General features: G+C 37.1%; 1 protein-coding gene across 7 annotated transcripts in view; it reads left to right on the plus strand.

The window, feature by feature from the left end:
* UVSSA (UV stimulated scaffold protein A) overlaps positions 1 to 16,108 on the plus strand; it is a 45,410-nt gene that overhangs the window by 6,780 nt on the left and 22,522 nt on the right. For all 7 annotated transcript variants that reach the window (XR_009933258.1, XR_009933260.1, XR_009933259.1 and 4 more), the window contains 3 exons: positions 96 to 205; positions 816 to 944; positions 14,113 to 14,224. Coding sequence is in view for 3 of the 7 variants with exons in the window: in XM_062494120.1 (XP_062350104.1) it covers positions 96 to 205; positions 816 to 944; positions 14,113 to 14,224 (351 nt within the window). In the remaining 4 variants the exon portion in view is untranslated. The remainder of the gene's footprint in view (positions 1 to 95; positions 206 to 815; positions 945 to 14,112; positions 14,225 to 16,108) is intronic.

Raw genomic sequence — 16,108 nt, forward strand, 5'->3', positions numbered from 1 at the left:
AGTGATCAAATGTCTTAGAGTAATTTGCCTTCTTTAGCTCCTGTAGTGAAGATACCATAAATATCACACACTAACTCTTTCCTCATTTTGAGCAGATATAAAAGTGCAAGAGAATGATGATAATACTGCCATCATAAACAGTGTTATGGATGCTCACAAACTTCTCAGAAATAAGTTCTGGCCTTCTGTGCAGTCCTGGATTCAGGTGGGATAAAGAAATAATTATTTTTTCTTCATTTTTAAATAAAAAGATAGTGAAACAAGGATTGGGATACATAAAACCTTGACGGAGTGTGATCCAAAAGGAAATGATGGTTGAAGAAACAAGAACAATTGGAGAAGATTTCCATTCCAGTAAGGTTGGGCTAAAGGAGACTATAGGAAACGTGTAGCTTGTTTGATAGCTCTCAGCCTTGGGTGTAGTACCTATAGGCAATTTTTTTTTCTTTTTTTTTTTTTCTTTTATGATAGGTAAAACATGGCTTCTTTGCAAAGTCTTAAAGTAAAACACAGCTTATTTTCGTTAGACATCTCTCTGTCAGGTTAGCAGTATGTCATGGAGCCCCCTGTGTGGAATTTGGCCTACTGAAGGGCACTCTCAGGAGATGTTTGTAATAGCTGTTGATTCTTTGGTTTCACTAGTTGCTATTAGTTTTTATAGTCTAGATGGAAAAAGAATTGGCATCTCTAATTGTCACTTGTAAAACAAAGGCATTTGTGATGTTGTTTCATTAATTATGAGAGAAAACTGGGAATGTTTCTTTTTGGCTCAGATTTCTAGAAGATAATAAGAATGTTGTTTTCTTGCTCTGCAGCTACTTACCAGAGCAGGAATCAATGATGATCGGCTAAGATGTGCCATTGAACTCAAGAATAATTTGGAGACTGCTATGAAGAAATACAAGGAAATGAACATTTCCTTTAAAGCAAGAAAAAGAAAAGTGGTGAGTTTCTTAACTAGAGAGGATCATTACTAAAGCTTAGCTTATATACAGAAAAATGCTCTTTCTCTTAAGCTCTAACCTGGGAGACTTTTCAACACAAGTTTAGTGTAAAGTGCACTAACTCAGCTGATCGTAGCTTCCCTCAAGGAGCAGTAAATATCTGTATAATATTCCAGGGGCCTGGTTATTACACCTGAACTGTGGCTGTTTTCAATAGAGAAGTGGTTAAGTGTAGGTTTTATTTACTCTTAGTTGCTTTATGTGTAGCACTGTTAAGTCCTCAGCTTCTTTTGTGCCTGTTTATCAGTAGACAGTGTAGTGCTCATGTTCTTTCACAACTTGCTAAACTCTTGAGAGTCTCAGTTCAGGAAAAGTAGTTTCTCTACTTTGTAGCATTTCCTCTCTGCTAAGCAAGTAATGTGGTTAAAGTTATCATAGGAAAATTTAGAGCATCAGAGTGTTTCAGAGAGATTAATTACCTATGACAGTTCTTGTGAAATAGGTAGACTTTGTGAATAAACAGAGGCTGAAAGATCAAATACATTATTCAGATCCAAAAAGGAGTTTATGGCCTGTTTACATAGACAGAAAGCAGAGCTGCATGGTACTAATTTCTGTTGGCTGTGATTAAATGAAATAACTGCATAACTTGATATGAAAATAAGTGCTTTGGGTCAGAGTCCAGACTAGAGTCTGGTTTGGATTTACTGGATTGTAAAAATTTGATCTGGACATAACACCTTGAGCTAAATTGTGTAGCCTCATTTAGCCATGACTGAGTGTTGTAGACTTTGCCTTCATTGTACAAATGAAGCTAAATCAAGATTAATCTGGTTCATCATCTTAATTTAATACCTCCTGATGTGCCACACCAGTCAAAATGCCAACTCTGAATGAAAAGTACTGAAAGACTGTCTTGTCAGAGGCTTTTGTCTCCAGTGAAATATGTGTGCTACTTTTATGCAACCAGCTATGAAGGAATCCAGACATCTGCTGTCATTCCTGCCATTTGCTTGACAGGACTTCATTTGCTGCACCTCTGCATGGAATATTGGTTGCTATATTTCTTGTAAGATATAAAAGACATTCAAGCCTTGATTTTCGTGTGTGTGTGTTTAGAGTGGTATTGTTACCACTTAAGAGGGTGACTAATGCTATCTGTATGCTTACATAGCATGTTTAGAACTAATACCTCTATTAATTTGGAAGCTAATAAATTCTGTTGCTAAAAGGGGAAAAAAATGGGAAGTACATAGTGCTCACAATACCTTCAAAATGAAGCAATGCAGACTGAGTTATCTTAAGCATTGGAAACAATATATTCCTAGTGTTTTTCTCCAGTGGAAAATAACCAAATTTAGTGTTAGTGCTGAGTTATTTTGAATTTATAACCTGAACGTAGAGAGCTTTGTACAGCAGAAGGAAACTGTATAAATTATATTTTATTCATGTGTCAGGTGACTTTATTGAAACGTAAAAACATGGCAAATTGGGACTCTGGTAGAACAAAATAAACAGAATCTCTTAGGCCATTTTTTTAAATCCCCATCTGTCAAATATTTACATGTCAGCATGTGAAACACTGCACACATCTCTTTAACTGAGCACTGCTGCCTGTGTTAGGTACTATAGCTTTTTCTGGGTGTCCTCGTGTGCCTGGAGCTGTAGTTCTTGCCATGCCAAAGTTTTGCTGTCTTCTGTATCTCTAAAGCCAAGAGAAGAAGTAGTGACAGGCTGTCTGTCCTTCAGAGGCCTGGCTGTCAGCCACCCTGTCCTGCCAGAGCTTTACAGATGTGATCACATGGGACCAGTGAATGCTGGTCCTGTGTGGAGATGAGCACACCTGGAAATGAAGGACAGTGTTCAGTAAGCAGACAGGGAGAGTGAGTCAAGTTGGCTGAGTGCAGAGGGCCCCATGTAAATTGGTGTGTAGGTGGTCTGTGCCATCTCTGTGTTTGGCTAGGGTGGCACTTCTGGTGATGCACTCTGAGGTAGCTGTGTCCTTAACTGGAGAGTGTAAAGGTCAGCTCTTTGTGTACCTGCTCATTTCAACTGTCACTGTGATCCTGCACCACTGCAAGCCATTCTTTCGGGGAGAGTGGTTTTATTTGATTAGCAAATATGAAGCAGGGTGATAGGGATGTAAACTTGTCTGGGAACTTGGGCTTGCACATTCTCCTGAGACTTTTTGCATTTTCTTTGTGCTCAGTCTCCATGCTTCTGTCGTCACTGATTTCCCCCCTTTTCATCTGTTCTATTCTGTGCTTTGTTTCTCTTCTGTCTGGGACCGGAGGGAGTAAAGGCTTTACCCATCCTCAAACTGAGAGCAAGAAGGTTGATAAAGGGAAGGGTTTAGTGAGAGAAAATGAAACTGGAGATTTATTACTGTGAATCCTACTATAACTCTCAACCCCCCCGAGATTTAAATTGCCACTTTAAAGAGGGAAGGTCCTGGGGTGCCTTACGATTGCCATGTATCATTGCTACTGTTTTTTAGCTGATCAGTTAACACATGGATATGGCTTAAATGCAAATAATTGTATATATCTGGAGTAATTCTTGATGCTGCAGTTTAGTGTGAATATACCAGCAATGTAGCTTGATGTAAATTTACACTGAGAGCAAGAAATTGGTAGTTACCTGGCCTGATCCCACAGAAGAAATATTTGCTTGGTTCACAAGGTGTATGCTTTTGGCAATCTTTTTTATTACATCCATGATTTCCATTGTGTCTCATTTCATTTTCCGTATCACAGAGCACAAGGCAGAAACCTTTGGCAATCAGAGCCTGTGGCACAATTAGAACAAGTTACTGTCTCTGAAGTTCTTTTTCACCTTTACTGAAAAACTGAGAAGTCAAACTGCTATGCAAACCACAGGAGAACTTTCTGGAGGTTTGGGGAACTTCCCTTATACAAGGTCACTTGTAGGAAACCACAGAACTTTATACAGTAAGACACTTTGACTTAAAATGGTTTATAGTGACATGAGCTATAACCACTTCTTTCCTTTCTCTCCTCCATGAGAGTGAAGAACACAAACAATCAGAGAGTCTTAATTACAAAGAGGGCCATAATTTCTATGTGACACTTAGGCCCTGCCAGCACAAGTAGCCTGTGTTTTTTGCTTGCCTCTCAGGAACTGTGAGAGGAGAGGGGAAATAAAATAAAGGTTATCCTTTGACTGTCTAGAAACAAATCCCTTGCGGCAGATTTTATCGTTACTAAAATATCATTTTATATATATATATATATATATATATATATATATATATATGTTTATAATGTAACTATAGTTATATATTGTTTTATAGTTACATCCCAGTCCACACATTCCCCATTCCCACTGCTGTGCTCCCAGCAGATCAGATGTCAAGGCATTTCTTACGAGCTGTTACTTTCTCAAAAGGGTGGAGGGTGGACAAAAAAATTGCAGACTACCTGTATTGATCAAAGTCAAATGAGTTTTTGTGTGCTTACACAGGTTATGTTCTCTGTAGTTAAATCCTTTTTTGGAGTGTCATGTTTCTGACAGAAAATGCATTTTGAGGGTATAAACATTTTGAGGTTTTGAAATCCATTTTTCTGTGAATCTGGGTTTTGGCTGAGTCCAGGTGAAGAGGGTGGGAGCTGTACAAAGGTTTTTATTTCGCAGTACCAGGATGCTCGGACATGTCCCTTTCTTCTCCGAGTGCCTGCTTGGGATAATCCCAGTGCCCAGTAGAGGGAGTGCAAACTGCACGCTCTACATTGTACTCTATGCTGCCTTGATACAGAGCCAGACATCTGCTCAGTCTTTTTTTCAGGTGTTTCCAGACTTTTGATTCTATTGCAGAAATAACTAACAATCAAATTATTTTTAGAAGTATTTTTTTGCTGGTTAGAAATAGATTTGTTTCTCAATGTCTTCTTCCTTTTCTCATAATACTGGATTTTATTTTTTTCTTGTTTAATGTCTGATTTGCTGCTGATTAGATGCAAATAAATCATCTTGCAGTTTTAGAGAGGACGAGTATGTGCTGTATTTTAAATCATGCACACTACCTTTTTTTTGCATCCTTTCCATAAAGAATTACCCATTAGGATAATACTCAAAATCCTGACATTAATAGAAATATAGCTCATTAGCTGGATTTTGTGCACTCAAAGTATGCTTATGTCTTATGTAATTACCTTGGGAAGCCATGGAAGGTTTAGTATTCAAGCTGGCCAAAATTTGGGCAGACAGAATCCAGGAGGAAAGATGATGTGAGAAATATCCCCTTCAGGTGTCTGTCAGCAGAGGGATAATTTAACAGGCCTTTAACACTTCGAATTTTAAATTTTAAATTGCATTAAGAACCAGGGATATATAGTTTTTCATTAACTGTATTCATTAGTTTTTGTTTCATCTTTCCTTATCTTCTGTCAAATCTAAGCATGTGCTCGGATCTTGATTTATTCGTGTACCTAATTTTATCCACATGAAACATCTGGTTGAACTCAATAATGCCATTAATAATTAGATTTGGAGGAGCCTGTCCTTGTGTTGTCCAGAACCCGGTACTCAAATCTCACTATAATACAAGTCAGATTTTTTCAGACAGAGTAATATCAGAAAATTGTTAAAACTTTACAATTTAAATATTTACTGCTAATTATTTAGTCCTAAAATACATTAAAAGCCTAAAATTTTAGTATGTTATAAATTATGCCAAGAGTTCTACCAATTACTTGGTTACAAGACTTGCTGATTATTTTTCCCCATGTGTTCAACTACAGTTTGGCATTTTAGCAATTCTAATAAGTTATTTCTACCTAATCATTTATAACCAGCTCTTTTTTAAAGTTAGTGAGTGCCTGCTTTAGAGAAAAAAAAAAAACAAAAAAGCTGCACTTGAATTTTGGATTTCTTTTTCTGCTTCTCTAGCCATAGAGAATCCAGTCCTGCTGACAGCTCTCTGTAACAGCTTCCTCTACTCACATCCTTGCAGTTTTTTTCCTCTTGTTCATTTTAGAGAAGATGTTTCTGGGGATTAGGTAATTGTCTTCAGTGATCCCTCACAGTGCCTGAAACCATGCTTGCTAAACCATGCTCAGACCATGCAGCAAGAGAGACACCTTTGTAGGGAAGTCTTTTCCCCAGGTGCTGCTTTTTAACAAAAACCCCAGCTCTTAACGAGAAGTTGCCCTTTCAAAACTGGAAGCATTTAATGTTAAGATTTGAATGGTAACTCGATGTTGATTGTACGTTTTCTATGGAGAAATATAGGAATATTGGATAAATGTCAGCATTGCACCTAAAGATGTTCTTTACCAGATTTTATTCATTGTTAGCATGTAATGTGAGTGGAATAAATAATAAAAAGTTTTAATGTTTATATGGTCAAATTGATAGCCCAGGCAACATTTGAATGTTTTGGGTTTTTTTTGTCCAAATAATATTTATCAAAAAATCCAGGTCAACCCTAACTGTAAATGTAAATGTAGAATGTTAAATAGATCATACGGATACTTAATGCTCCTTCTTCCCTCCTCCCTGATTTGTGTTATTTTTATTGTCGTGTTTGTCATGTTATTATTATTTCTGTTAAACGTCTCTTTTGTAATCACTTTTCAGCTAGAAGAGCTTTCTGTTTTTTTAAGTTTTATTAGGATGTAGGACTGATATAAAAACAAAACACTGTAAAATTAGCCCTGCCTTGTTAAAGTGTCTGATCAGCTGGGTGATGGGTTTGGTTGGCTTTGTTTCTTCCCTAGAGCTGAGTGTTGCTGTGGTGTGTTTTATGCTTTGCCCTGGCCATGCAGCCAGCCACTGCTGTGGAGTTATTAAAAATATCTTGTTATGCAGATCTAGCCATGAATTCTTAGGGTTGTCACTGTGACGACCTCTGATCCCTGTCTGATTCGCCGCTCGCGCCGTGCAGTTTGGAGCTCTTCCACTAGAGTGTAAAATAAAGTAGGATGTCTCCATCATCAAGTTAACCCTTATGTTAAGTATTTAAGTTTTTCAGGCCGAAGGGTCATCTCCTTTGATTCATCTATGAATACTGAGCAGTGTGTTCTCTGTAAGTAGGAGATATAAATTTGCTTCCTGCTTTTTAGCCATCCTACCTTACAAGGGGAAATAGTATACCGAACTGAATTTTTTGAGAGATTCATAGAGGTACACTGGTAAATGTGTGTGTATGAAAATGGAAAAGGAAGAAAATTTTTATGCTTGAAACATATATTAATGCATTTAAATTTAGCTGATGAGCAACGTGAAAGTAAATATATTCACATCTAAAGTATCTTTGTACCTGAAATCAACAATCAGAAATACATCTAAGGTTATGTGTATCTTGCATACAATAAATTTTTACCTGTCTGTAATAAATTAGATTTATTTAGTTGAGATATGTATTTACCTGTTATTGTTAGGCTTGGAAACCTTCACTAGTTTAACTAAAACTGCTGCATCCTCCCTGAATGAGTTACTTATTTTATGAAAGATAGGGATTGTGCAAGAGAACTTGGCCTTTTAGATGTACCTACTTAAGGATTAAGATGATTTATGCAACCACGCACTGTTGATTTTGGTGGATGGTAGGGGCTCAAGTAGTGAGGTATGAAAATACATCTGAGGACACATCTTGAGTGGTTATTGCCAAAGAAATACTAAAGTTGCCTTGCAATATCTTCCTGAGGTAATAATTTTGTCCAATGTACCAAGGCAGTTTTGTAGGCTGCCTTCTTTTGCTGTCCTCTGACACTGTGAAGGCAGATGCTGGTCTCTTGGGTCTGTTGGACATACCAGCTTTTTCTGAAAGGATTCATGAGGATGCAGAGTAATTTGAACTGTTTTTTAAGCTTGCCCCTCCAGGACTGTGAGAATCCTCACAGACCCTTGTTTTAGAGAAAGACTGCTTCATCAGGTAGTTGTTATATTGCTAAAGCAATTTGGAGCAAGGTATGCTCATTCTCCAGTGTGCTTTGGCTAAGTGTTGGGCTGGAACCCTTTAAGCGTTTTTACTAACTCCTGGAAATTAGGAAATAATATGAAGAGTGCATTCCTAAATAAAATCAGCCTGGCCAAGATGCTTATGTGCTGTTGAGCAACTACACATAGAATGAATGGTGATACTTTTACGGGTGAACATAAAATGTGTTTTGCCTGGACCACATATCTAATTTGCAGTCATCGGGGTTTGAATTTATGTTCATATCACACAAGGTGAAGGGGAGGGAGGGTGTGTGGGAGGTTCTTATAAATACAGCTCTGTTAGTAGTTTGTGTTTTCCTTGTGTTGCACATGAGAAAACTCAAGCATGGTTCTAAAATCTGTCCAAATGCCAGCATTTATTTCCATGTCACCCTGTGTTGGATAATATAAAAGAATGGAAAAGGAGGAATGTATCTTTACATTAAAGATACACTGTTTGACTATTTAGTTTCTATTACTAGTGCTGAAGAATTTTACCCCCAGTCACTGTTTTCTTACATAGAATATCCCCAAATTTCATTGAACATGACTGAAGTACGTTTAGTGTTGCGGTTGAATAAAAAATGCATGTGCTTAAGGTTGCCCCTCTAACTAGGTTCTACGGCAATAAATATTCTGGTTCCCTAACCAAAACCTTCTAGAAAAATATTTAGTTGGCTTTGAGTAGATGCACATGAGATATTGGCATGGTGGAATAATTTGCAAGATCTTTCGGTGAGGGTATTAGCATATAAATAGCAGATGCAATGACGACCATCACAGCTGAGTACATTTAATTTTTAGTTTATAAGATAGAATGGGTTTTTAAATGCATAGCCATCAAGCCTGCTGAAAGACAAATGAAGTTTAGAGTTCACTTGTCTGAGGATGCCTTACATCATTTCTTTTTTTTTTTTTTTTTTAGAAAAGGGAAACAGGCACGCATAAAACTGAACAAAAGTGATTTCTGGGGTGAAAAGTAATTGAGATTGCAAACCAAGTTAATTAGACCATGCAAAATTTATTTAATGGTTCCAGCTGTAGTTTGCAAGTGGTGTTTTAGTGAGTAGATATGACTTCTTCATGTGCTATCTTTTCCTTCTTTTTCTAAAATAATTAGTAGTAGCTGTACATCTAGTCTTCTAAACTGATTGCATTGTATTATTTCAGTAATTTTATTGCTTGCTTTAATTATGATTGCAGAGACTCGGGTTTTTAAATCCTCTTAACAGAATGTAGCAGTCAATTTGTATAAATGTGAGAAAAGGATCAAAGGCTTTTCTTCTCATCTTCCCAAGTGTTGTGTGGTGGGTGGAGGCTTTTTTCACATTTATTACTTGTTGGGATGGATGAACAAGGCCTTTAACTGGGGCTCTGGTTGCACTGAACTGCACCAACAGATGGAGGCTGTTGGAGCATTGACTACAAAGTAAAAGAAACAATTGCATTTCTACTGGCATCCAGTGTTTTTTCCACGTTTTTTTTAATAATGCAGAGTAATAAGGAAACATCTGTTTCTTCAAGTTTTTTAATGAGTTAGGAAGGAAATGGTTTGCTTGCACTTGTCTAGTTGGAATAGTCAGCACTATTTTAAGTTTTTAGTGAAAAATCAGGAGAATTGTGAAGATGTTCTAAGTGAGTACAGTGAAAATAATGCATGTATGTTTTCTGTCTTTTTTTTAAACCATATTTTCATATGTGAATAGGTCTAGCTCAAGAATCTGAAAATTACCTAGCTAAATCCCATTTCTCCTCACAGGAATATAGATATCTAGTCAGTCATCCTACCATGTTAAAGAAACCATCATCCAACACACAGTTTTGCAAATGCATCATTCTGAGACGTAGATAAATAAATACAAAAATACATATCACCATTTTAGAGCCGATTAACAAGCTAAAAATTCTCTTGAAGATCAGTGGTGGTGTAAGCAGCCTCTGATGTCTGGGGATCTGGTGTCCCTTCAGGTGCACCATTCTCTAGTGACAGAGAGGGGGTGGTTCACCCTCCATCTCTGATAAGGCTGTGTTGGTGAGTTTCCTCATATCACCTGATAATTAGAATGGATTTGAAACCAGGAGCTTTTTTCTCACATTCTTTGGCAGGTGATTGAGAAACAAGCAGTTGTGTGACTACCTAGCTTCGAGGTATTTAATATCTTGTACACTACAAGAAAAGCTTTACATTGTGGTATTTATCACTTGGTCTTATAATTTACTTCCCTTCAGACATGGCACATTAGAAATTTCATATTGCTTGGTTTTGTCTTAGTCTCCTTTTTCATGTTTCCAAGTACCGTAAGCACTCATTCCTAAAAGGATTGTAATTTACTAATTCTGCCACTTTAAAACTATTGTCTTAAATATTTATTTCTTCTGATTTAATGGTGGATTTTTTTTTTAATTGGTTGGAAAAGTTTACCTATAGACAGGAGAGGGTTGAGCTTTCCTAGTACATCTGTTGAAGTTGCTTTTGGAGCTTTTTTCATGCCTGAAAAGCAGAATTTAAAAAAAAAAAAGATACTTTTCAAACTAATAATGTTGCCCATGAGCTCTCCCGCTTTCTCTAGCAAGGAAATGGAACAAACCAGCATAAATGGGATGGTTCTGATAAATTACCACTGGAATGAAGTAAATTGAGATATAACTACCTGCTATTACTGTGCAACTTCTTGAATTTCCAGGTGACAACTTTAATATTTTAAAGTAAAAAGATAACGTATTTGTCTTGTGAAGGATTTGATCAAGATAAAGCCTGTCTGTTTGAAGGGAAAAGAGGGCTTAATTCCTGATAGCTAAGCAGTTATTTTTTTTTACAGGAAATCTAAATTTAATAGAAGACCGCAGGGAAATTCAAGGGTGTGGACAATACACATAATATTTTATGAAAATGACCCCCATATTTAAAATCTGGCATTATATGTTATGCATTGTAGCACCAAGTCCACATCTACCTTTTAGAAAATTAAAACACATAAATTCTGTTTAGTGTTTGATATGTGCTGCACTAGCTGAAAGCCATAATGCCCCTAAAACCTTGGGTTGCTTTTCACCTTTCATAAATTCCTGGGTAGATTCTATACAAAAAATAATTTTCAGCTCCGTGGCTCATTGTTATTCAAACTTGATTGATTGTCGTCATTTACTCAGTGAGGAAGTTAAGTGCTCCTGTCATTTCTGAAGAGTATAATTGGGACGTTTCACAGGTCAGTGGTAGTGACAGGTTTCCCTTTTGATTAGTGTTATACTGATAACAAAAATTACAGTTTCCTATGATTAATGTTTTCTATAGTACTTGAGTGCACAGTTCATGGATTGTACCTAAACAAAGTGAATTTGCATCTGATTATGCCTTTTTTCTGTCAGGCTTTTCACATGCTTTAAAGTTTTAGATCATGCAGGTAATACAGCAGAGTTGCTTCCAGTGCAGTTTTCAACTGGAGGATTAGTGAAGTCCACTGAATTTTAGTATGTTACCATACAGGGAGACCTGTACCTCGAGTGATATGAACAAATTGGGTGAAATTTCAATTAAAGATAATACTCTGCTTTCCCTCTAGTCCTCACAGATATGACATGCAGGAAAGTATAGATACTATATCCCTGCCATTTTAGCTGTAATCTGGCAATTTAAGTTAAATGATCAGGGTGGACTGAGGTTTTTCCTCTTGCTAGTTTGACACTATTTCTCTGATCTTAAACCTGTTGCTGTTTATTTGTTTGCAGACTGAGTAAAAGCTAAGGAAATACACTGAATTTACTTTCCCTTTTTATGGTTTGAAAGTTAGTCAGTTTGTACATTATGGGTCAAAGTTGTAGACTAAGATCATCTATGACAAGTTTTATCTCTGTGAAATCCTTTTTTAAGACCTAGGTAAGAAATGGAACCTGAATATGAGAATTAGGATGATGTCCTACTTATAGCTGGAGAAGTACTGGAGGTTGTTTGCTGGTGGTTACTTCCAAATTTAAAATGTCCCTAACAGATGAAAAGGGAATGGCAACACCAGTGGAATTTTAAAACCAAAATACAGACCAACTTCCCTTCAGTCTCTAGCCTTCTTCATATGTGCAGAAGAAACCATGATGATTTTTTTCTTTTTAAAGGCTATTAGGAATGTCTTCTAAAAGTTGTAGTTTCAGAGAGATGTTCTGCTTTCAAATCTAGTGCATTGGGAGTTTGTGATGTGGTGGTGGAACGCTTGATCCTTTCTTTGATTAGAGCTATATTTTGGTTTCTGCTGAGGCAGTGAGGCTCAGTGCACATCTGTCTTGGCTGGGCCATGTATGGCCTGAATTGCTGCTTTTCTTTAGATCAGGAAAAATTATTGCAGTGGGAAACAAAAAGTAAACCAAGGCTGCAGGATCCACCAGCAGAGCCTGAATGTTGGCAGCTCTCAAGGGAGGGATAATTGGGCTGAGACTGCACTGGGGTCCTTACCTGTCTTTGGCAGCAGGGTGCTCTCAAGCATGATTGCCCTGAGACTTTATTTTAAAATGAACGTTAATTAGGTGTTCCGTAGTAAGAATGCAATAGTAAATCAGCTCTTGTCATCAGGACAGTAAATCTGGGTTTTTTTCTTTCTTCTTTTTCACTGGAACTGCAGCTTTCTTAAATCAAAATCAAAGATCACTTTTGAAACAAAGTGAAGAATCTTACTTCTAACTTGTACCATCCATTCATTATGTGTAAATGTGTGTCTGTGTATTGATATCAATTAACATTCTTTGTTAGAAATTAATACAGTCCAGCTTACAATTATTTATGGCCAAAAAGAAATATTGGGGTTTTTTTAGGAGTCATAATTTATTTTGATTTTTAAAGTAAATTTAATAAACCAATGTAGCTGCTAGATTTTTTGGCTTCAGAGTGTATGTATGATTTAAAGGAACTCAGCTGTGACACAATATTAGAGTAGTGAATTAGATTGGGAAAATTGTGCTGCAGGCAAAACCTGCAGTATCCTCTGGTGCTTGTAACAATGAGTAGTTGGTATGAATTTTAACAGAGGCCAGGTGCATTAACAGAAGTTAAGAGCACAGCTGAAAATAGTGAAAATTATGCTATTCCTTATCTATTGGGTTGGGTTGCTGCAATGAAGTGGAAGAAGCAATAAATAGCCTGTGCTAAGGTTGGATTTAGTGGATACCTCTTACTGTTTCCTTGTAAAAGCACATGGCAAATATACAATAAAGTGCTAATTATGTTGTTGGGAATGAGGTGACTCTGAACATGGGCAAAGGAAATAAAGCTTAAAGTCTCCATCATAGTTGCCTTTTTATGGTGGTTAGCATTTGCTTTTTTTAAAGCTCTGATAGTATAGGCCATGTCCAGTAACACAGATTCTTTTAGCTTATGTGCAATTTAGAAATAAATATCATTGTCAGGTATGGAAACTTATAAAAAGTATTGATTTGATGGCACATGCACACCAATTGCTAGGTAAAATTATATATAGGAAGCTACTTACGTGGATGAATACACTGGTTAGTTAGAACTTTTTTTTTTTTTTCATCTACTCATAGATCCTCAATTTCAGACTGTAAGACAGACCAAGTGCACATTTAAGAAAATCCTGTTTTGTTGGTTTAATCAGAGTAGTGTGTGCTGTCTGGTGGTGTAAATGGTTGGGATGTACCAAATCAGTTAAAAAATGAATGTGTCAAATTATTCTTAGTGCTGTTGTGAAGAAACACACTGAACCACTGTAGTGTACAGATCTGAATATTCTTCTTTGGGTCACTATTAGCTTGGCCATTCATCAGCTTCCCCTCATGTTTGCCTGCTCTGGTTTTGAGCATGTGATATAACTTAACATGCCACAGATTATTTGGGTGCTGCTAAATGAATGGAATCATCCAAGTGAGAAGAGGTAAGACTGTAGTTTACTCATTTAGTCACAATCTTTATGCTATTTTAAGATTTTTTGTCTTATTTTATAGCTTCACACTTTCTCAGACTTCACCAACTGCGTGTGTTCTGATGGATAAAAGGGGCTTTAAAGAAGCCCTTAGGATAGAGTATGGCTTTAGAGATAAAATGTTAAGCAAAGGCCTAATCTTAGATAAAGATTAAATACATAATTAGGGAAATACTTTTGACATAGAGAAGTCTCAGTAGGGCTATCAGGATTGTCTGCAAAATATTTTCAGTGTGAAGGGAAATGAAAAACAGTCTTCACATTAAAATAAAGAGAAGATAACCCCAACAAAAATATCTCTGTAGATGAAAGCCTCAGATGATGATGACGATGATGAGGATGAAGATGAATTTGTGGAGGTCCCTGAGAAGGAAGGTTATGAGCCCCACATTCCAGACCACCTGCGTAAGGAATATGGTGAGTTTGCCCAGCTGTGACAAGCTTTATCCCTGCATGTTACTGCTGCACTAAGGTAAATAAACAGCCATTCTGAAGTAATAAAGTGATCAGCAGTGTGGGTAATCTCTGCCTGCTCTGAGGAAGTCATTACATGGACACTGGAGCAGTGATTGGCTCTGGATAAACAAATACTTTTAGGAGCAAAAGCAATTGAGACGAGCAGCTTATTTCATTCCATCTTTCTCCAGGATTTCAGAGCCAGAAGCAGCACCCTGTGTGCTGGTAAGTGTGCAGAACACCTGGGAATGTGTTCTCTCTTCACTGGGAGTGAAGGGATTTCGGAGTAAAGTTGGCAAGGAGCCTGAATATTGCAAATATTGGTGGCAGTCTGGTGAGCTGCAGTAAGGTGCTGTTCCATCACCTGCATCAGTAGCAGCTGGGTATGCACATCCACTTCCTCTCATAGAATGGCCATCTTAGAGCCCTGCAGGGTGGCTCTTTTTGTTTAGGTATTGCTGTCAGAAGATGTTAAATGCAGCTCAGCCTTCAGTGCAGAATTACAGCCATGGAGCACATACCAGATGACAATTTATAATGTTACATTCTTATTAGAAGTAGCTAATTTTTAAATGAAGTTGTACCTACTGTGTGTTCTTGTGAAATTGAGAGTGGTGGGAGTGAGGAAAGTTCATCTTAATTCAACTTCAGTGCATTGCTCCTTGTCCTTTGTACCTCTTGCTTAGTAAGTCTACAGCTTTACTTCTGTGTAACTTGGTATATTTGAGGACTCCCAAGATTTCAGTACATTGCAGAGAAAGGTAGCTGTCATCAAAAAGCTTTAAGTTAAAAACCTGTAAGAAGTGTCTTATTCCTGCTTTTGTCTGTGAGTATTTGTGTAAGACTGGTGCTGTGCTGTGGCTTTTTTCAATCCTGTTGATGCTTATTTTTCCCATTTCTGCAGTTTACCTCATAAAAATTGGCAGCTACCACTTAGAACTCGTTTTCCATACCTTTAGCAGCAGCCTAAGTAATCCTGACTTGCAAAAGTTCTGTTTATACTTGCCAGCTTCCACTGGAAGTGAAATGTATTCACCTCTTCCCTTTTATCCCGTCTTTCTCATGGACACGTATTTTTTAAAAATATAAAGTGTCTTACCACCCTTTGTGTCATGCTAACACAATGCTTGGCTGCTATTTGAATGCTTATAGAGGAGGATAAAAGAAGAAGCCTGCTATCTACTCGGGGATATTTTAAAAATCTATATAAAATGGATTAAGAAATTCCCAATTTGTATTTAAACTGTTGCTGATAGGAAAATACATTATAGTGAAGAAGTCAATCAATCAGAAAACAAAACCTCTCTCTCATTTTGTATACCTGTGGTCATGTAGGAGCTAATGGTCACACTTGGCTGTTCTTTATCTGATGTGTTCGTTTAAAACAACATTTTGAAAGAAATTAATCATTCCTGATGCTTCTGAAGACATTCAGCTTAACTTACTGCCATTTAAAGCTATTATGTGAGTTCCCAGTTTAGGAAATGGTCTGAAAATAACTCAGAATTCCTGGAAATCATGGCTTAGAAAATGAAAGTCTGCATGAGTTGAATGTCCTAACTGGAGCATGAAACGTTCCACGTAAAGTAAAATCCCAGCATTACATGGAAGGTGTGAATGGTTAAAAGCTTTTTTCCTTTTGTTGTTACTTTTCCTGAACAAGCCAGATTAACTTGATACAGCAAAACAAAACAAAGCTGTAAAACATGACTGTGGAAATGCATTGAAATGTGACATGTAAATTATTGATTTAAATGTCACTTTATTTCCTTTCACTTCTCTCACAAAAATGTGCCCTACCAACAACGTAAGTTTTATGGCTCTCCTGAGAGCTGAAAAACTTGT

Source organism: Cinclus cinclus, chromosome 5, assembly GCF_963662255.1.
Source record: "Cinclus cinclus chromosome 5, bCinCin1.1, whole genome shotgun sequence".
Classification (NCBI taxonomy): Eukaryota; Metazoa; Chordata; class Aves; order Passeriformes; family Cinclidae; genus Cinclus; species Cinclus cinclus.